At 35.6% G+C, this 20,954-nt stretch overlaps 4 protein-coding genes across 10 annotated transcripts; 2 read left to right on the top strand and 2 right to left on the bottom strand.

Annotated features, from left to right (window-relative positions):
• Positions 1-6: 6 nt before the first annotated feature.
• On the top strand, positions 7-7,539 carry LOC124441207 (solute carrier family 49 member 4-like). Of its 7 annotated transcripts, none has more exons than XM_046991636.1 (14): positions 46-113; positions 552-683; positions 2,896-3,034; positions 3,135-3,470; positions 3,678-3,768; positions 3,845-4,084; positions 4,152-4,192; positions 4,274-5,065; positions 5,254-5,430; positions 5,518-5,579; positions 6,062-6,129; positions 6,212-6,330; positions 6,414-6,596; positions 6,934-7,539. In XM_046991636.1, exons 3-14 carry the CDS (start codon positions 2,908-2,910, stop codon positions 7,149-7,151), a joined length of 2,454 nt encoding a protein of 817 aa, XP_046847592.1. In that variant the 5' UTR covers positions 46-113; positions 552-683; positions 2,896-2,907; the 3' UTR covers positions 7,152-7,539. The 7 variants fall into 7 exon arrangements, 6 of the variants coding, with proteins under 6 accessions (XP_046847594.1, XP_046847592.1, XP_046847591.1 ...); XR_006946910.1 differs by lacking the exons at positions 46-113; positions 552-683 and adding an exon at positions 1,437-1,690 and having other exon boundaries at positions 6,934-7,262; positions 7,355-7,539; XM_046991638.1 differs by lacking the exon at positions 552-683 and having other exon boundaries at positions 7-113.
• LOC124441221 (metastasis-associated protein MTA2-like) lies at positions 7,489-14,808 on the bottom strand. Its single transcript, XM_046991656.1, is given in 22 exon segments — positions 7,489-8,593; positions 8,729-9,161; positions 9,448-9,537; positions 9,645-10,007; positions 10,108-10,324; positions 10,404-10,468; positions 10,568-10,645; positions 11,045-11,158; positions 11,436-11,489; positions 11,492-11,557; positions 11,692-11,749; positions 11,860-11,934; positions 12,007-12,077; positions 12,165-12,282; positions 12,723-12,822; positions 12,888-12,963; positions 12,966-12,989; positions 13,255-13,372; positions 13,445-13,508; positions 13,626-13,755; positions 13,839-14,000; positions 14,623-14,808. Coding segments are annotated over 22 exon segments (2,874 nt in total). The 5' UTR covers positions 14,663-14,808; the 3' UTR covers positions 7,489-8,235.
• A 1,176-nt stretch (positions 14,809-15,984) lies between these two features.
• On the bottom strand, positions 15,985-19,444 carry LOC124442784 (protein FAM161A-like). The gene is given in 6 exon segments (XM_046993277.1): positions 15,985-16,416; positions 16,512-16,718; positions 17,570-17,792; positions 17,795-18,452; positions 18,552-18,790; positions 18,919-19,444. Coding segments are annotated over 6 exon segments (1,758 nt in total). The 5' UTR covers positions 19,019-19,444; the 3' UTR covers positions 15,985-16,085.
• Positions 19,445-19,666: 222 nt separating this feature from the next.
• Positions 19,667-20,862, top strand: LOC124442005 (protein cornichon homolog 4-like). The gene is made up of 5 exons (XM_046992491.1): positions 19,667-19,779; positions 19,883-19,951; positions 20,070-20,182; positions 20,265-20,405; positions 20,477-20,862. Exons 1-5 carry the CDS (start codon positions 19,702-19,704, stop codon positions 20,514-20,516), a joined length of 441 nt encoding a protein of 146 aa, XP_046848447.1. The 5' UTR covers positions 19,667-19,701; the 3' UTR covers positions 20,517-20,862.
• The last annotated feature ends 92 nt before the right edge of the window (positions 20,863-20,954 follow it).

Below are 20,954 nucleotides of genomic sequence, written 5' to 3' on the forward strand. Positions count from 1 at the left end.
TTGGTTCATTATGATTAGGAATATTCTCAGTGCAGTTTTGTAGTTATAAAGTTCATAAGGAGCCAGACGCTCAGTGGAAGGGCTTGCAGTGGATCAGTGTCTGTTAATCACAGGTGACGTCTCTTAACAAAATCTTTTGTGCGAAAAAATTTGCACCATTTGTCATGATATTATTTACAGAGCACATGATACTGCTTTCAGTGCTGAATTCTGTCCTTCCGCAGAAAATTTTTCATTAGGTCAAGGTTAAGTTTATACAATGTACATAATAATATCCGATGTTTAATCGGCTTGCTTTCCTTTCTATTTTTTTTGCCTCCTCAAATTGCCAAGGAAAATGAAATCACGAGTTTAACGTTTGACATAACATTTCCTTTGGATGGTTTTGGAAACGTAAACCAACACAATGCAAATCCAACACTTTTCCACAAACAAAGGACATATGACCAAATATCCCATTTCTGTTTACGTCTTCACAAATTCTCGCACTGGACAGGAAGAAATGATACCTACACATTAAATTCTTCATGAAGTGCTTACTTGATTCACAGACAGATCATATTTTTCACCTTGTATGCTGCATTGTTCAGCGTTCGATGATCTTACAGACGTCGCACCGACTCCCTACTGAAATTGAGAGTATTTTTAACGCGTGCTTTAGTCTGATCGGGTGAAAATTAAAGGTAAGCCATATCGTTTTGAAAGTCTTTTTACTTTCCCCCCCTTAATCAAGTGCAAAATTATCAATGAAGAATACTTTCTATTTGAAAATCTGGTCTTGTTGCCGGCCTGCTTTGCCAAAAATTGTGGTCACGTTGTCGGTATTTTTAGAGCAGTGTGACATTAGCATAACATGCGTTTATTTCTACACTGTGACTGCGCGCTTCATTATTGTAATGAATCATATGAAAGAATTATTTATACATAATTCAAAGTTATTATGCTCTATCTGAACAGTTGAAATTGAGCAGTCATGTTTTTTATACATTTTTATTTGATATTTAGATATAACTTATAGATTTAGAAGGAGGCTTCTCTGCTTTGAAATATATTTATTATTTTGAAACTTTCAAAGCTTTTATTGTTTATTGAATGTCAATTTATTACATATTTTGATGATGTATTTCGACATAGAAATCAAACTAAAATATGTCAAAAAAGCTGTTTGTAATAAAAATACATAACGTTTTTGAAAACATACATGAGGCTATATTGACAAAATTTTACTCTGAGTTATATGTTTTGTCATGCGCAAATTGATCTATGAAATTACGACTTTTAACTGCGCTGTCGTAGCGTTTTCCGTGATTTTGTTGATTGCTAAACATTCTTTTCGTGCAAATTTCCTGCCAAAGGTTAGCTTTAGATTTTTGGGCTTACTCGGGCTTGCTGCGATGCTCAATTTTATATGTGCATGGGCAGCCAGCCAGGCCAGGCCGTGATCCAAGCCAGGCCTTTAAAGACCACAGATATGTATATTAAACGATGTAATATGCATATCAGTGTTAAAGACGCGTTCCGCAAATTAAAATTATTATGACGTAATGACCAAAGTTCGTTTGTTAATTCACGTGCCGTTAAAATGAACGAGTCAGGTGATGCAATGAGGTTTTTTTGAAGAATGATCTGTCAAAATACTTTTTCCATCAAATAACTGGCGGAAAAGAACATTAATGGAATTTAGTTACAGGTAAACACAAAGACCTTAATCGAACTCATAACACAAATACGTTCGAGGTAACATTTCATTTCGTTGCTGATTGTTGATAATTCAAATATTTTTCTTGCATAATGAGATTCAATAGAAAATAAATTTTGTCGTTCACACATCAACTAGTAAGTATCATATTACATTTAGGACCCTTAACAAACCTTTACTTAGCTCTTACTTAGAAATGCTTCTTTTGACTGGCCTCATTTGTTCGTCTATAAAAAGAATGAAACAGAAAATGTTGTCAATATTCGTCTATTCGTGGATTTTCCCTGAGGTAGTTTGAACTTTTTCGTGCAGTAAGGTAGTTTGAAAGTAGAGGATACGGTAGATAAAAAAGAGATCATGGAGGTAAATGATTCGCTGTGCCGACCCTTGTGAGATGCAAAGCCGAAAGATGGAAGAGAGAGTTAAACTTTCGATATATATTTACTGTTTTTATTTGAATACGACGAACACAATAGGATTCCTCATCCTTGTGAATGGTATTTTCCTTATATAATGTTCAGAAATTTAAAAAGTATACGTCGAAGATATTGAATTTTTCAATTCTATTTACAATATAAATAATGTCAGCATCGTTTACGTTGATAAAAGTGTTGACACAGCAGGTTGTACGATGCCAATGTTCTTTTTATAGATAATACAAAGTTTGTACATGCCAAAACTTGTTCTATATTGTAGACTACTTTGCTTAATCGTTTGATAAAAAGGTTTAAAGTTTGTTAGTGCAATGTGCTTTTGTAATCGCACGTATTTTTTTGGGAGGTCACATTTTAGTACAATATTTATGTGGCAAAGATTATGTCGCTTAAAGTGTTACATCCAAATACGGTCTTCACAAAGTCAACAATTTACATATATAATGACAAACAAAACAAGTCTTTGGATCTTTCGAATGACGAGCTAACTAATCAATGTAGCTACAACGTTACAAGTTGTTGTATTCAGAGTGTATTCCTATCGTAAAAACAACAAAATCCTGTATGATTATGCAACCTCTTAACTTCACGTTATTTTTTTGCAATTCCAATTTTAATGACTCAATAATCATATTCATGACAAGCTTGCACGAGAGCTATTAGCCCACACGAAGTGACTGTAAATGAACGGCATCCATATTTTCTGAAAATACTTGTTGATTTTGATACTCGGATTGATATGAATGTATATTTTTCGTTTAGTTTTTTCCATGAATGGAGGAAGATGGAGCAGAAGATTTTCAGCAAACGTTAGATGTTCCGCTCACCTTCAATGCAATGAACGTTGAACTAAATGAAGATCCTTGGCAACCTTTACAAAGCGAAAAAAACTCACATTTAGGTTAGTGTAAATGAATAAATATATTCGCTTATCGACAAAAAATACCTTGGGTAATATTGTCCATTTATTTGACCACACCTAACACCTACTTTTCATTTAGATTCCTCTTTCACGGTCATCTCAAGAAGACGAAGTGATATTTCAAATAGTCACGTGTCAAACGGTGACGTTTATGAGAGAGAATGTGTGGAGGTTTCCGACGATGGCAATGAACCTAATCAAATACTTACCTATAATAGACGTTTTTACATTCTTTTTGTGTTTTCGCTGACTGCATTTGCACAGTACTGTGCATGGAACGCTTTTGGACCAATATCTGGAACAGTCAAAGCCGTATTTGGTTGGGGAAATGCAGAAATTGCTCTTCTTGCAAGTTTGGATCCAATTACCTATATTCTTACTATGGTTTTCTTCTCGTGGCTAATGGATGTCAAAGGTTTGTCGCCTGCATGGCTAATCTATTACATAAAGGATGAAAGGAGATAATTGTTATGTTCGCTTTTCTCATTAAAGTGCGCATGACAATACGGTGAACTGATGATCTCAATGTTCAGCCTTTGCTTTTGACTCTGAACATAAAATCTGTCTGCATTTTGCTTTCGAGCGTTGATAAATGCTAAGAAATGTTCTAAAACTTTGACAGGTCTTCGTGTTTCATTGGTTCTGTCTGTCTTTCTGATGTTAGCTGGAACAGGTTTACGTTGCGTAACCCGTAACCATGACACTGCTATCTGGTATAGTGTTTTTTCACCGTTTTGCAAACAATTCGTCTTGAACATTCCTAATGTTAATTATATCCATCTTATGTAGGACAATGACTACTGGACAATTTTTAAATGGTCTTGCTGGCCCAGTCACACAAGCTGCTCCACCCTTATTGTCTTCAGCATGGTTTCCACGGAACGAGAGAACAACTGCGACTGCGATATCTGCATTATGCGGTTCTCTCGGTGTTGCAATGTCCTTTGTTATAGGTCCAAACGTGGTAGGAAGGGTTGATATTTTACACAATGAGCCTATGCCTTTGCGCTTTTCATCTTCCAATCACAGGTATTCTATTATTACGAACAGGTATAGCAGATTCATTGAGATAATTATGTTCAAATGACATTTTTAGTTTCCTGTCACCAAATCTAAACAAGACAATTCCTCTCTCAGGTACGCTGCAAAATACGAATTTAACATGCAGCCTTCTCAATTGTCTTCAAACTCACACGAAATGCATCACTCTTTCTTCAGAAACATTATACAAAGATGCAGTTAATTACTGGTCCATGGACGAGTTACTAAAACCGTCGAATCAAACATCGATCGAAAATATGTATCTCGTAAACGACGGTAAAAGCAATCAAAAGGGCTTCGCTCACGGATCGATTCTCGTGCCAGGACAAGTTGGCAAAGCTGTCGCTTTAAATGGCAAAGGTTTTGTAGATCTCGGTGACTTCGCCAATACATGTCCAGGAAACCCATATTCGTGTAAACAAGGTTTTACAGTTTCTTTCTGGCTGTCATATTCATCTACGAACGATATACAATATTTCCTGGGTACTAGCGGTACGGACGTCAGACAGCCAGGATTTGTCATATATCATGATGCATTTAGGAATGTCAGTCATGCTGTGGCGGTCAGTGTTCGCACCGGCAAAGCATTATGGACGACGCACATGAATGTTCCCTCTCGTACATGGACCCACGTGTTATTCAGTTGGAGTGCACGTGACGGCTTGACTGTGTATACAAACGGTACTTTGGCAAGTAGAACTATTTATTCGTCTACTACAGACTCATTACGCAACACACATACATCCTTCACACTTGGACGGCCAAATAATGAATATCAATTTTCTTGGGCGGCCTATGACGAACTTGCAGTGTGGCATCTAGTTTTCACCGAGAATGAAGCCAAAACAATTTATGCAAGAGGTTCTGGAATTAATTTTGCTGAAAAAATTAATGAAGACGACGTAAATAATGACCGAAAGCGTTTTCTACAAAAACGTGAAGATGAAATTATGATGCTTCTTTATATCGGTAGGTATAAATTGTGTCTTGCTACGTCTTCAATTGTCTTATTTTGAAAGATAAACAGACTGCCAAATAACCATCACACAAAGTTCGTCTTTCCAATTTTAATAAGTTTCCATTCTGGTGTTACAGAAAAATTACCCATTGAAAATAATTAACATTGTCCATTATCATTTTTTATCAATTTCCTTTAGAATTTGGAGTGGTTGCAATTCTATTCATCTGTACATTTTGCTATTTCCCCGATAAACCGCCAAGTCCACCCAGTCTTTCCTCGGCCACGCAAAGAGAAAATTTCAAAGATGGCTTTCGTCAACTTCTACGTCACAAACAATTTTGGACTCTTTCCATGATATACGGAATAACTACAGGTTAAAAAATGTTTACTGTTTTACTTTCCTGTGACCTCACACAATTGTTGCTTTAGTAGTGTCTTTTACGATCAACATATTCTCTAGGGGTTTACAGCGGTTGGTCAGCGGTGTTAGCGTTAAATCTTGAAGGCTTTGGAATTGATCAGGTATGCTTTATGTTAAATTACTTTCAACCAGGCAAATGTCATGTAGATAAAGGCAAACATCGCTCCTCGATCTCTGAGCTACACAAACAATCTTTCTCAGGAAACTCACACTTTTCTTAATGATGACACTGCACACATATAAGTTGAGCGACACTTTTCTTAATGATGTCACTGCACACATATAAGTTGAGCGACACTTTTCTTAATGATGTCACTGCACACATATAACTTGAGCGACACTTTTCTTAATGATGTCACTGCACACATATAACTTGAGCGACACTTTTCTTAATGATGTCACTGCACACATATAACTTGAGCGACACTTTTCTTAATGATGTCACTGCACACATATAACTTGAGCCACAATATTTTAACTCTAGTCTGATGACGAATTTGCAATAAATTCGAAATTAACTCTTTGAATAATGTCTTGTTTCTGTTTTCTCAACGAATATTACTCTTTTTTAAAACGTTTGTAGAATGAAGCCGGATGGATCGGATTTTGGACGACAATTGCCGGAATTTTTGCAGGAGTTTTGTTAGCAAGGTAAGCGAGAGAATACTAGATGTAATGTACCAAAAAATTACTCCTTGGTAAACTCCAAGCTCACACAATTTTTTAAATTTAGATTTTCGGATTTCTTCGGAGGTCGAATCAAAAGTCTGTTATTGTTTCTCTTCGTTTGTTCAGCCGTGGCTTTTCTTCTTTTCTCTCTGCTATGTCTTGAGATAATCCCTTTTTCTAAAGGTACCTACTACGTGGACATGTTTCACTTATGTTTATTCTATAATTCTTGTTAGTTAACGAAAAACAATGACTACTTTTTCCAGGATTGATCTTTTCATCCAGTATCATCGGTGGTTTTAGTATCAGTGGCACCATACCATTATTCTACGAACTCACAGTTGAGTGCACCTACCCTATAGCGGAAGGAGTCACCACCGGCATTCTTACTCTTATCAATAATCTGTGCACTGTCATATTTCTGGTCGTCACAATGATCCCAGGAATAGGTAACTGATGTGATCTTCGACGTAAAATATCAATGTTATCCGTTGACTGAGTATCATTTCACTTGATTGAACGATTATCATAAATTCACAACGATTGATTGAACGGATTATCATAAATTCACAGCGATTGAACGGATTATCATAAATCCATAGCGAGGTTATATCCCTTCATGAGTGTTTCATCTAGGAATCTGAACTCACAAACCCAAGATATAACTCAACATTAACTGCACATGTAATTAAAATAGTACTCCCATCTCTTTTTACCTAGACTTAGCTTATTTAAATGAGAATTTTATCAACTCTTTAAAATGACTCTCTTCGTTTAATAACGCAGGAACGATATGGATGAATTGGACGTTATGTGCCTCATGCGCGGGTTGTATTCCCATATTGTGTTTATTCCAAGAGCAATACGGCAGACTGGTTGTGGATACGGGTATTGCAACGACGAACTTAAATAACGACGAACCACAAGATGATAATTTTAAATCGATAGCAAGAGTTGATAAATTTATGAATGAGTTTTACAAATCTAAAGAATCTAAACTATGAACAGAGGTTATAAAACTACAAGAAGAATCAAACATGAAATAATTAATGACGCGCGACCTGCTTACGGAGTTAGGATGATTGAAACTTAGAAGTAATTTATTTGAACCCGAAGTAATTTATTTTTACACTAACAGAATGGTTTTACATAAATTTATTGCTCCAGGACATGCACTAAAGTACTTCTATACAAATTATTTATTTAGTATTGCATGTCTACCATAACAAAAAATTCATGGGACTTTCACCGTACGTGGAAACAAATTCTTATCGCCATTTTTATTGAGTTAAAATACGTAGATTGATATGAAGATGATGACAAAATACAACTACTGTCAAATTTACGATCTTTGTACAAGTTATATTTGAATAAATCTTATCACTACAGTAATAAACATCTATACAATACTGCAATGAAAACAGGGATATGGGCAAGCAACATCAGAAGATTGAGCCGAAATGGTGAGAATCTGTGATGGTTGAGATGTAAATGATGAAGAATATGTACCGAAATTTACATAGCATGTTTTCATGGTTAAAAAGTCTGCACACTGTGGCTACACAGTTTTCGTTGTCCATAATGGACACAAGAAATCCTACAAATTACGTACTTCATCTAGGAGAACTTGCTTATCTATGCACGGCTATAGAAACAATGGAAACTTAAAGAGAAAACTTTTGAGTTTACATCATATCCACGATTAAGCACAGACATTGTTTGGGAAATCACTAAGATTGTTCATTTATATAATACACACGATGTCCTTTGATACTGAAATGTACAACACAAGATGCAATGTTTTGGATGGCAAAGATACAAACGATAGGACATTGCTCACATGTCAATGTCACATATATTTTTTCTTCATCATGAGATGTCCGCGTCCTGTTCAACTAACACCGTAGACTTTCTGAATTTTGTCGAGGTTTAAAAATCTTAAAATGTTCTATGTAATGATCACGAGCGATTCTCAAGAGCGTCTATATTTCGTTATCTTTTCAACGTGTTTCCATATCTCACAGACAACTTCACATTACTTTAATAAATCTTTGGTTCATAAATAATATCAGTTTACGTATGCCCAGTTCAATCGTCGATCACAATAGGTTCAACGACACGTGATGAAGCAATACCGCTAAGTTTCCCTGTATCACCCTGAATCCCTGTCTGTTCCTTAGGACTAGCACCAGTCTTCATTGCAGGCAATACACCGCCAATGGGTTTCCTATCTTTTCCGCTGTCTGTTGCTTCGATTTTTACTTCTATGGCCTTCTTTTCATCACTCACGAAGTGATCAGATTTTGTCGGAGTTTTATCTTTCATTTTGTGTTGCCTTCTTGTCGTATACATGATCTCCTTGACCTCAAGAGAGCATTTAACCTCTACCCAAGGCTTTCTCGGCAAACGACGTCTAACAGTGTCCTCGATGTTCTTTCGAGCTGACCTGATGGGACATTTATGAACATTAATGAACAATGTACACAATGACAATATGAAGAACAGACTCAACGAATCGATTACATCAGATTAAAAACCGATTAAACTATAATTTGTAATAAAAGCATTTAACCAGACTCACCTCATTGCCTTGGTTGCACTAAAAACAAATTCTTCAGGTGGATCAATAAACTGAGGTTGTCTTGTTGGAGATAGTCTACCACGTGATTTATTTTGTCCATTTATCACCGAATGATTATTTATTGCGTTAGATGTTAATTTTTGGTTTACGTTAACCCCCATGGCAGAACTGCCACCACCCTGCTTAGACGGTGATTTGTTATGAGACATGTTAACAGGAAGAGAGCTGGAAGCCTGGGGATTAACTTTCAAACCTGCAGAATTATAGGACGTCACCGTGTGCTCAGCATAAGGAGCCATCTTAGTGATTCCAGGACCCATACCCGGGTTGACGTCGCAGTAAGCGGGATACGATTTCTGTTTTGGTGGACCAGTGACAGGCCCTGATTGGTGGGAGACGTGATGAACAGTTTGAAGATGATGAGAAAGACTCGCTAGAAAAATCATAAACTAAATAAGTCGAAGAAAAAAATTTAAACTTTTCCTATCAACGTACTCATATAACATTCCCCCCCCCCCAAAAAAATCATTTTATGAACAGCGTTGCCCTACCTAGACATTCATATCATGCATCAATAAGAATATTCCCACCATTATGTATCGAGAACGTGTGAATGGAAATGAAGCTTCATTACACATAATAAATATACGCGCGTTGATTGGCAGACATGCAACTATACGCGAATTTCTTTCATTGCACAATAAAGTTTGTTTCAATACCTTGATTGTGAAGAACTTTTCCGCAATGTTTACATTCGCAGCCTTTCTTACCAAGTGGTGAATTACTGACAAATCGTTTGGCTGATGGACCTGCACGAAATGAATAAAATTTTTGTGCAAAGAGAAACATATCTTCCATAGCTCAAACGACCAAACAAAGGAAACCCTATGTAATCCATCTTAGTACTTTAACATACCATCCAAACCATTTTGATGTGTGTTGCTACTCTCCAGAGATCTCTTACGTGATAACATATGTCTAGAAGAATGGGCAGGACGTGGTTCGACAACTTCACCTCCATTCCCTTGTGATAAGTACAATCGAGGAGAATGTATCATCTTACGCGTTGGTGACGTAATTGGTGTAGGATAGACTGTAGACGTGGACTTGGATCTAGTCTTAGTCACGTGGGTTGACGTTATTGTAAGATCATTATTCGATTGTTGTTTGGGCGGACTTGCTTTTAACACTTCCACTATGTTCTGTAGAGATTTCCGTTTTTTGATTTTTCTTTCATTCATAATTTTTTCGACTACTTCGCAAGAAATACGTTTCATACCTGCAAATTTTTTTAAAAGAAGTGAAACTTTTTTGTGTAAAAAACAGAAATGAAAATGAAACCTGAATCAAACGATCACGTGAACCGTCATCATACTCACATGCTTGTCTGACGTCATTAATTTCAATGGGTGCCTTAAATACTCGCGCCAAGTGAGGAAACTTAAGAAAATCCTTGCACAAATACCGCGAGATCCTTGTGAGTGGTAAAGCCCTCATATAGAAAGCTGTTTTAGGTTTTGCATTCTGCGGGCTGCGAGGTCGCAAAGAGTGACAGGCTGAGAGATGACGCGTCAGGTTGGCCTCCGTATTGAATGTCTAAACAAATACAAAGTCTGAATATACAAAATGCACTATCTATGTCATAGTAGTATTGAAAGATTCACCATCAATGTACCTTATCGCATCCATTAACAACACATTTGTACGGTTTATGGGTCAACATGTGATTGGAAAGAAGCGCTTTAGAAACATTTAGAAACAAAATATTGAAAATGATCTTGAAATTATTTTACTACAGAAATTGAAAATCAAATCATATTCATTGTAATGCTTTCACACCTGCTCGGTTAAATGACCTTCCACAAAGACGACAAGTATAACGAACATCCTCGCCGACTTTTCGACTTGAAAATCCATCTACGGAGAAAAATACAAACGTAAATAAATGCTTAAATATGTGCACACGAATACAATTTAAACAATAAGTCAATGACCTCGAAAAATATGAAAATCAAAAAAACATTTCTGGTAAAAAAAACTATGTGTATGGAGCAATTTGCCGAAAGAAGTTCCTTAACTCATTTCAGTTCAAAATTTTACTCATTGAAAAGAAGTATTCACAGTAAATAAATACTTCATGCAAATATTAATATGTAGTTTCAATTGCTACAGTTGCTTTCCCAGTTCTTGTGATCTTCACAAGTTATTTCAATATGTGGAAACATATAAACATACGAATGATCATTGTGGAACCAGAAATAGCTCTTGTTATCAATGTAGTCGTGAATAAAAAATATTTAAACATGTGCTACATACCAGGCTTCTTTAGTCCACCATATTTCTTCCAATATACCCAACAAACAGAGCAAACATAATGCCGATATTGTGTGTTGGGAGGTGACCATGGAAACCAGTGAGTTGACGAATTTGCTGAAAAAAATATTACATTCAGTTAGATTAACTAATTATAAGGTCAATTCCATCTGAGTAAAAGCAAACACTAATACTCTTTGAAAGTCATTGGAAGTAGTTTTAACCAGTGCTGTAGAAGTGGGGCACTTGGGGTAGGAGCCCCCCTTCTACCTTTGAAATGGGTAATTTTTCATTATTTCATGGCTTCAGCTTCATCAAGAGAGCCCCCCCATTCTCATAAATTTAGTTCTACAGCACTGGTTTCAACCAATCAGCATTCTCCTGCAATACTGACCATAACAGCTCTCACAACAGTAGCCAGGACTGGGTGGTTTAGTAATCACACCAGGAGGTGGGTAAGGTATTGAATTGACAGATTCTTTATCTCCTGAACCTGTGACACAAGTCGTCCCAGGGCTGGGAAAAATACAACAACATTTAGAAGATAAAAATCTTTAATACAACTGCATGTCATCATAATGCAATTTAAATACAAGTGACAATGATTCTGGCAAAAAAAAACCAACTAATACATAGGTTCATAAACTTACGGATTGACACAAGAATTTGTTTCAAGTCAGATTCTTTATCAAGACATTTCATTCTTTTCTACAAAACATTAATGTCCAATGAGGGCACCAAATATATTCAAGCTTTTTTGCACAAATTGAATGTTAAAATGAAATCCAAACAAGCAATCTTTGCGTGGTTCTTTATACCTGTCTAACATATCTATCCGTAGTTTTCCACATATAATAATATTCAATGATGCTTGCAATGCTCTTCCATGGTAGCTGAAAGATGAAAAATGGTTCCAAAAATTCTACTTGAGGTGTGAAACAGAATCAAAACAATTCAGAACTAACAAAATCTTTTTGAATGTCCCTAAAATCTTTTCCATATTTATTGATGGCTTCCTCAAAGAGCCCGGCTTCACCTGGAAAAATAATTCAAAATTAGAGAAAAATTGTGAAGTACAACATGTTGATGCCACAAATCTCTTCATAAAAATATAAATTTTTACCTGCAGACCATTCCTCCATTTCATCTCGACATAAAATAGGTCCACCAGATGGTACTAAACAGCCAACTGCTAGACTCAAATCATACTTGCTCTTGTGTAAAACGTTAAGTGCATGAAACTAAAGGAGAATTCAAAAATGAAACTTAACAAAGTATCATTTTTCCTTGATTGGGAAAAAAATTACTGGTCAGACATACTTTTTAATGCCCACCCACAACCCGCCATCCCATCACAACCCCTGATGCAAATAAAATATGGGGACATGTCATCTTCCCATCAACAACAATTGAGACTACACAGTGAGATAAGAAGAAGTGATGTGGGTATCTGTCATTTCCCCATCATCACCACTGGTGACCCTAGTACAATGAGATGTGAGGGTAGTGCAAGTTGTCATGGCTTGACCCTCCTAAATACCATGTTAGAAAAAAAAACACTTGTATTGATTCTAGTTTTCAAGCCCATGTCACTTTAATGGAATTCCTAAAAGTCAGGCTTGCAGGAGATACTGGAACTAGTGTTTGAGAATGTAGTTTTTATGAATAAGTTGACAAATACCTGTGTAATATCCCTTGATGCAGCTGCAGCACTCATATGCAAACTAGGTTGTTTTACTGAACTACTACAGTCTAGTGCCCGAGCAAATGTACCAACAGACCTGAAAGAAAAATATGAATAAGCTTTTTACTTTAAATCATTATAGAATGGATAATGGTTTCCCACCTTGAAACAACAAGAAATTGATCAACTTCACGGTCTGAAAGCTCATGTTCTGCAGACCAAACAAGTGTTTCCAAAGTGACAAATCTCTTGTATCAGTCGTGGCTAAAAATACAAGAATTCAAATGTCAAAGAGACACAAGGTTTTCTTTCAACATTGAATAAAGGCCTAAAAGAAATATTGTAATTGTTCCTCTAAACCAGTTATTTTAGCTAAAATTAACAAATGATGCTAGATCCAAACAAAATTTTCTTCCAAACAGAAATGCAAAATGTCGGATCATAAAATGCTTGGACCGGAATCATTTGAGCAATCGCTCTTCTGTTGTTATATGCTAAACTGGAATGGTATAGAAGTAGAAGAACTCACTGTCAATAAGCTTTGGTAATATGATTGGTTGATAATTTGATCCAATTCCAACTTCACCCTTATCAGCAAGCAATGCCTTCTGTTGTGGATCGTACACCAAGCAATAATAAAACCAATCCTGACATGAATAAATAAATACTTAATCAGAGAATAAAAAATGAGCAAAGATTTTTTAAAAGATTATTCAAACCTCTTTTTGAGTATACTGGGGAAGGATTTCTGTCTCACAGTAAAGAGTAACTAGACATTTCCCTCTGTGTAAATAATAAAAAATACAAGTTTAGTCCAGCAACTTTAACTCAAGCACGTACAGAAATTCAAACAACAATAGAACAATTTTATATCTAATAATTTAATTGGAATAAACCTACCTTATTTGACTGGCATTAATTGTCTCGTATTGCCTTGAAAGGAACAACTCTCGATGAGACAGTTGATGTATTTTTGTATCATCTAGTTCCCCCTCCCCCATATCAATTTCTGCATCCTCCTCTGCTGCAGCTTAGGGATGAATTTAGAAGCAACTTGTAAACAACTTAACTTAATGTCAAAAATTATAAAAATGAAATATAGTTGACACCCACCAGCATGTCGGTCAGCTTGGGCTATTAAAGGTGTAGATAAATCTCTTCTTCGATAAAAACATTGAACTTTTGCCTCTATTTGACCATTTCCCAATTTTGTCAACTCCTCGATCCTTCTAATTTGGTAGGGATAAACTGGGGCAGTTTCAACATAAACATAATCTAAAAAGAGAGAGAATTCTAAAAGCTATAACAAGTGAAGAAGTCTTGGAAATCCAGCTCAGTTCCAACCCAGACATAGAGTAAGGTACTTATGGTCTTCGCTTCTAGTACCAAACTCAACAAATAATACTAATGTTATTCTATTGAAAATCATGAAATAATGGACCAAAAACCAATCAATGACTCCAAAGTCAAATGTTAACGACTACACATGCGCGCTAACTATTCATTGCTAACGTAAAATTAAAGCACAAAAATCCCACCAAAAAAACAACTTTTTCTATAGTACACTAATGTATTTTTTTAAATGTGACTATGGTGAACTGAAAAATGGTGTACGAGGATGTCACATTGAAAGTTCGGCGTTTTGACTCAGAATGAAGTCCAGTTCCATTCCGAGTCATATGTGGTGGGGGGTCAAAACTTTTTTGCCATCGAGCAAATCTTATATGAAATCTTTTTTTTTTTATTTACCCTCGCAAATGGCATAATTATCACGAAGATACTTTTTTTCTAAACATGTGTATAATGAAAAGGACTTCTATGAAATTGATAGGTTGCGGGTCGACGAGTCGTCAGGCCTTGAGAGTTTGACAATTTCATCATTGAACTTAAAACTTACCCCCAACGCGATATATTCGTGAATTTAAACTAGACGACATTCTCGTGTTGTTGATTTGTTTACGTTGGTAAGCACATCAAATAATGTACAAGAAGTGGATCAAGTGCAGGGCATTTTATCGCTTTTAGCAGGAACATACACCACACTCTTTACGACTCGGTGGCCATTATTGTTCATCTCTACCACACAGACACACACACACAAGCGCGACCACGCTACCCGATTAATCTTCGGGTAACTTCGGGACACCTCGGGAAATGGACCGCCTCCAAACATCATTTCTGCTATTGTACCTTTTACAACAATGGGAAATTATTGCTCATATGAGCAAAAATAGTAATATCTGATATCTCAATAACTAATAATCATGTTACATTTTTTGAGAAAAAAGTTCAATTTATCGAGAAATTATATTTTATGTACGATAATAAATTTCATTTATCACGTGACATTAAAATAGAATATTCCGTATACATCCGGCAAAATACGAAGATCGTTCACACCAAAAAGTGATACATGAATTATTCATTTCTTTTCAAATAGTTTATGATGACAACAAATTAACGGTGCGATAAACTGTGTGACTAGCGTTGAAAAAGGCACCCTAATGTACTTTGGGATGAAGAACGTCAACATATTGTCTTAATGAAACACATTTTCATTTACGAGATTGAAAGTTTTGGTGGGGTTTTTGTCGGGAGACCGGTTGGCAGCAAATGTGGGGAGGCCTTTTAGAAACGGAGGGGCTTTAATGACATTTGAATATATTAACAATGCAACAATGTTTTTAAGATACGCAACGCCACCAAACAACACATATTTCTGCGCATACTTTAAGGCGTCTTATGTCCATCTTCATATTCGATGCCATCATTAGCATTATCATGTTCTGAAGAAAAACATAAAAATGGAAATTCGTTTCAAAGACTTAAATTAGGTCGTCATCAACGACGCCTTTGTGATGACGACTTTAGACCAAGCCGGTTTCGATAATCCAGTTTGACCTGTTTTGTCAATCACTCGCAGCTAGATAGATAAGTAATAAAGGCTATGACGTAAGAGTGTGAATAACGATCGTTTGTTTCACGAAGGGTCAACTCGCACACATAATTCCTCAGGCAGTATTGTTCCAATCTCATTTGGTTTGTTTTTTGTTTTAATTTCTTAGATACCTCTATGTCAGCCAAGACTCATTTGTTGGTCTTCATGTATAAATGACGTTTGATGAAAGCTAATACCTTATAAGGTCAACAGATTAATGCAGAGAGGCTGACAAAAAATCATCACAGCATCTCATTCCAACAATGTCATTTGGGACATTAAAAATCAGACACATAGGACCTCAAATGTTTCAGCATAATATATGAATACAAAACATCATTATATTTGATAAATTAGCTTAATTATTATAACTACAATGAAATTTGCTAACAGCAACATGAACCTCAGGAAAATCACATCAGTCAATCGCCAGGCTCGGATACATCCCCAAGTGATGTTCTATGCTCAGAGTCGGACATGGAATAACGCTCGTGATCATCATCTGTCCCAGAATGTCTCGAAATATCGCTATCGCATTCACTATTGATGATGTCACTGTTTTTGTTTACTAGGCTGTTTATAAGATGCTCATCAACTCCTACATCTCGCAAGATCTGTGTGTACTTCTTTTGCGCTTTTCTTTTGGCATTCTCTTGTGATTCTCGTTCAAACAACAACGGCCTTTGTTCAACACGTCGTTTCATTTCACCAAGCTCTCGTTCATATTCTTCCTGTCGTCCGCGATCACTCTCTCTGTAAAACAAAATCAACATGTAATAATTTGTGGGGAGAGGATCACATGTTGAAGGCTTGAAAGTTAGATCAGACGAAGGGAGATAATGATTTACCTAAAAGTTTTTAACTTTTCTTTACTGTTTTTCTTCAGTTGCGAAGAATGATCATATACCATTGATTTTATTTGAACTTGAGAACGGAGTTGTTTTTCTCGATTTTGGTTTGCCTTTCTGTAGCGTCGAATTTCATTACTTTTCTGTTTCTCCACCTCGAGACTTCTCTTAACGGCCTCATCACGAAGTCGAACGGATTCTGTGATTCTGATGGAAATAAATTGTCATCAAAAGCTTAATTTTGTTCAATGGGTACATATATGTATAGTTAATCAAATTTTATCATATGCTTCACCTTGTTCATTGGGTGTATACATGTACAGTTAATCAAATGTTATCATACGCTTCAGCTGGTTCAATGGGTACATATATGTACAGTAAATCAAATGTTATCACACGCTTCAACATGTTTACAGTGGGTACATATATGTATAGTTAATCAAATGTTATCATACGCTTCAGCTGGTTCAATGGGTACATATATGTACAGTTAATCAAATGTTATCATATGATTTACATTGTTCAATGGGTACATATATGTATAGTTAATCAAAGTTATCATACGCTTCACCATGTTAGAATGTGTAGCTACATATATGTACATAAGTGGTTATGATGATGATGAATGAGATATAAAGACGGTATATGTAAGTGTTAACTCGAAATTAAGGAATACGTGATCATGACATCTGTATGTAGCGAAAGTATTTGTGTCAGCCTGAAAGATACAACGTTATCTTTTTGCATTTATCGTTGACAGTAACCCTTTGATCATGTTGCTTTTGTCAAAATATATTGCTTATATCTTTGAGACTGTCATAAACCATCCCTTGTTTGAATGTTTTCAATCTTAATATTATTTCATTAACTAAAATATCAAAAGAAATACATTTGGTCCTAGTAATTTTCCAGGGTTTTTCATGTCTATAGGTCATGATTGTAACCTGACTCAATGGCCCTGAGAATTTAGTTTACGTTTTAACATGATTACACGTGTAATGAAGGAAGTTAAATTAACAAAACCCGACAAATTAAAAGAAATATTTAATGTGACTTACCCAAAAGGTAAAGTATCTTGGGATGATGACAATCTAGCACTGGACGGTCTAACCTTTCTCGCCTCTTTTTCAATTCCAAAATTCCTTTCACTAATACTGTGACGTAAGTTCTCCATAGAATTGGCTCGCCCCAGACTATTACTCCTAGCACGAGGGATATGAGCTGTTTTCAAATGAAAAGGTTCTACAACAGTCGGCTGTCGTTCCTTCTTGCGTTTCCTCAATTCTTTTCAAACTCCCAATGCAACGCATCAAAGTCGGGCACTTCAACATTGATGTTTGGACGAAACAGCAGCTTTGGTTCGCGAGACTTGCGACATTTTTGTCGCGATTTGGCTGCATTTGTAAGGTTTTTACGCGCCTCCATGCTCGGAGGTAGTCGTGAGGCAGCGAGGAGATCGGCAGCGCGAAGTTTCTTACGTATCTTACGATATTCATCTTGCTCGATTAACCTGTCGGCAAGACTTAAATCATTTTCATGTTTTGGAGGAGGCTGAGCTTTAAATACTTGTTTTGATTCCTCCTTTTCTTTCTTCTTCAACATCTTTAGACGGTCTTCTTCTTTCTGGCGTCTCTTCATCTCTTCTCGTCTTATAAAGGTAAATGGTTTTTCTGTAGCTTTTAATAGAGCCTTGTTGATATCACGAACGCGTTGACTCCTTCGTTGATTCTTTTCTATAATCTCCTCATACAAGGGTAGGAAAGTTGTCGCAGGAACAGGCTGTGCACGAAATTTCTTCTTCAATTCAGCTTCCTCTGCAGACTTTTTAAGACTCAAATTTTCCTCAAGCACTTGCATGGATCTTGTCTTCTTCTTTTCTGTTCGTGCTTCTCTTAAAGTCATTGCAAATGGTTTTGGTATGGTGATTGATGGAGTCCATTCCTTAAAAAGCATTAAAAAAGTCTTGCATTCAGGGGAAAATTGTTAAAATTCAAATGGCAATAATAAAAAGTAATTTTCAAATTCTAGCTAAGTTTCTACCTTTTGTTTGTCTGTCTTTGCAAGATTCATTGACTCCAAGGTTTCATTATCATTAGCTGTATAATCCTGAATTGAGAAGTCTTGCCATAAATGTTCAACCATATCCATATTCTGAGATCTTTTAGGATAGAGAGAAGTGGAAAATTCTTCTGAAGTAGTGCGGCTTTCATTTTCTTCTACTGTATTTTCCTCTTTGTCATCCTCTTCTGCATCATCATCAGAATTAACAGAATTTTTATCTGAAATACAAATTTATACAACATTGGTAAATTGACACACAAGAAAAATTGATAGGATTGCCATAGATAAATGAGTATCTTAAATTCAATTCATTTTATTAAGTCTACATACAATTAAGTCTACGTACCTGTGAATTGAGTATTTGTCAAATATGACATGTCTTTGACAAAATCATGTGATGATTTGATTGGGTACTTGTTTTCGTAATCAAAACTATCATGAATCATCTTTTCTTTTTCTGCTGTTGAAGTGTCATTTCTTTTTTTGTACTCCTTTAATCCAACTCCTTGATGAAAACCTTCCCATTGAAAATTAGTTTGTTTCCTCAACTCATTGTAATATTTTGTTTCCAGCAACTTTAATGTATTTCTATGTTCCTCTCTCAGTTTAATTAGGTTTTTATAAAACTGCTCTTCGTTCACAGCACCTGCATCGAAATCCTCTATAAGTTTATAACGTTTGCTCTTAAATTGACGATTGCGCTTCTGGCTCTTGATTGCTTCGCCATTTGAACCTTCATCTTTGAATGAAGAAGAATGTGAAATAGTGTCTGCTTCGTTTTCTCGTTCATACTGAACGACAAATAAGAACTCTAGGAGCCGTGTAGATAAAATTTGTGCTTGACAACGGTTCAAGCGTTACTTGTCGCCATGTTGATTTCAAACTTTAGATGGAAAATTGTACAAAAACAAAATGGAAGCACTGATTCGGAACAAAATCAATCATTACGGGAGGGGAAGCAGCAAAATTATTAAATTTCAATCAGTTTATTCCAGTATTTTTGGTATGTGCTTCAGCTGGTCATTTTAGCAGTTACTGCGGACGCGTTTCTTATAGGAAAATTTAACAGTTGTGAATTGTTTCGAAAAATTTGTTTAACTTAAAATTCCAAAAGTATATAGTAAGCCAGATGTTGCTGTCTGATACTTATTTATTTATTTTTTCTATGATCGATTCAGCAGGATTAATATTTCTTGTCGTGTTTTTCGTATCCTTCATACAAATAGAATAAATATATTTGTGTAAAATACTGTGTTTCAAGATTTGAATACTCGTTTGTCATTCAGCATATCCTTAACTTCAAATTAAAGATAATTAATTTATCAGATTTAGAATGCGATTATATTAATGCGACAGTTTGCTGCGACAGACTAAACAAGGTAGGAATCAACATATCATAAAATGTTTCCTTGTTATTGTAATTGTAGTTTTTACTTTACGTCGTAAATTTTAAATTTTACGACTTTACTCGCTTATTAAAATTAAAATCTTTTATAGTTCATCATTCCTGAAATTGTGGCTATGCTTTGCCTTACTGCCATATTTTTCGTTCATTTTCATTGGATATATTTCTTGCTGACATTGCCATTGTCATTATGGCTTGTTTACAGGTAAGAATAAATTATGCTAAATATTCCAGATTATTACAAACTAACGATTTGTGGTTACTTTATGTGATTTTAATGGTTCAAGGTACCTAAATAAACCTGCAGGGAATATGGGTATTTATGATCCTGCTGAAATTCACAACAGAAGTGAGCTGAAAGGTTTTCTTAAGGAAGCAATGGTGAAATTAGGATTTCATCTTATATCATTCTTTATCTATTTGTACAGGTAGGGATGCTATGTCATTGTCAAGTCCAGTTTTCAATATTCAATATCAGTTAGTCTCTATTTTTTTGCAGCGTTATATCTGTGCTCATTTCAAAGAAAAATAAATCTTAATGTGCTTTGGTTCCTGGCATTAGAAATCAAAATGTTTGGAAATAAATATGGATTGAAAATCAAGGGCAGCAGAAGCTTGATAATTAAGGGGGAGCCTTAATTCATATTTCATACTGTATAATCTGTAATAACTATTGATTTCAATGGAAACTAATAAAGTAAAACATCCATATATGAATGCTGCCCTCCCCACCTAATTATTAATCTTTTGCCTCCCACTTTAAAATGTTATGTATATATTCTAAATGTGGTTGTGCACTACACAAATCATAAATCTTGCACTGACAACGCTATGTTTTGGATTGTAAAATATTCTTCAATAAAAAAACCTGAAACCTTGTTAAAATTTGCTACTTTTGCTTAACCAATCAAATTCACGCAAACAAATTGCGCGAACATAAGGAAGCGCGCGAAATACTTGAACATGAGTAAACATTC

This window comes from Xenia sp. Carnegie-2017, unplaced genomic scaffold (genome assembly GCF_021976095.1).
Source record: "Xenia sp. Carnegie-2017 unplaced genomic scaffold, XeniaSp_v1 HiC_scaffold_20, whole genome shotgun sequence".
Classification (NCBI taxonomy): Eukaryota; Metazoa; Cnidaria; class Anthozoa; order Malacalcyonacea; family Xeniidae; genus Xenia; species Xenia sp. Carnegie-2017.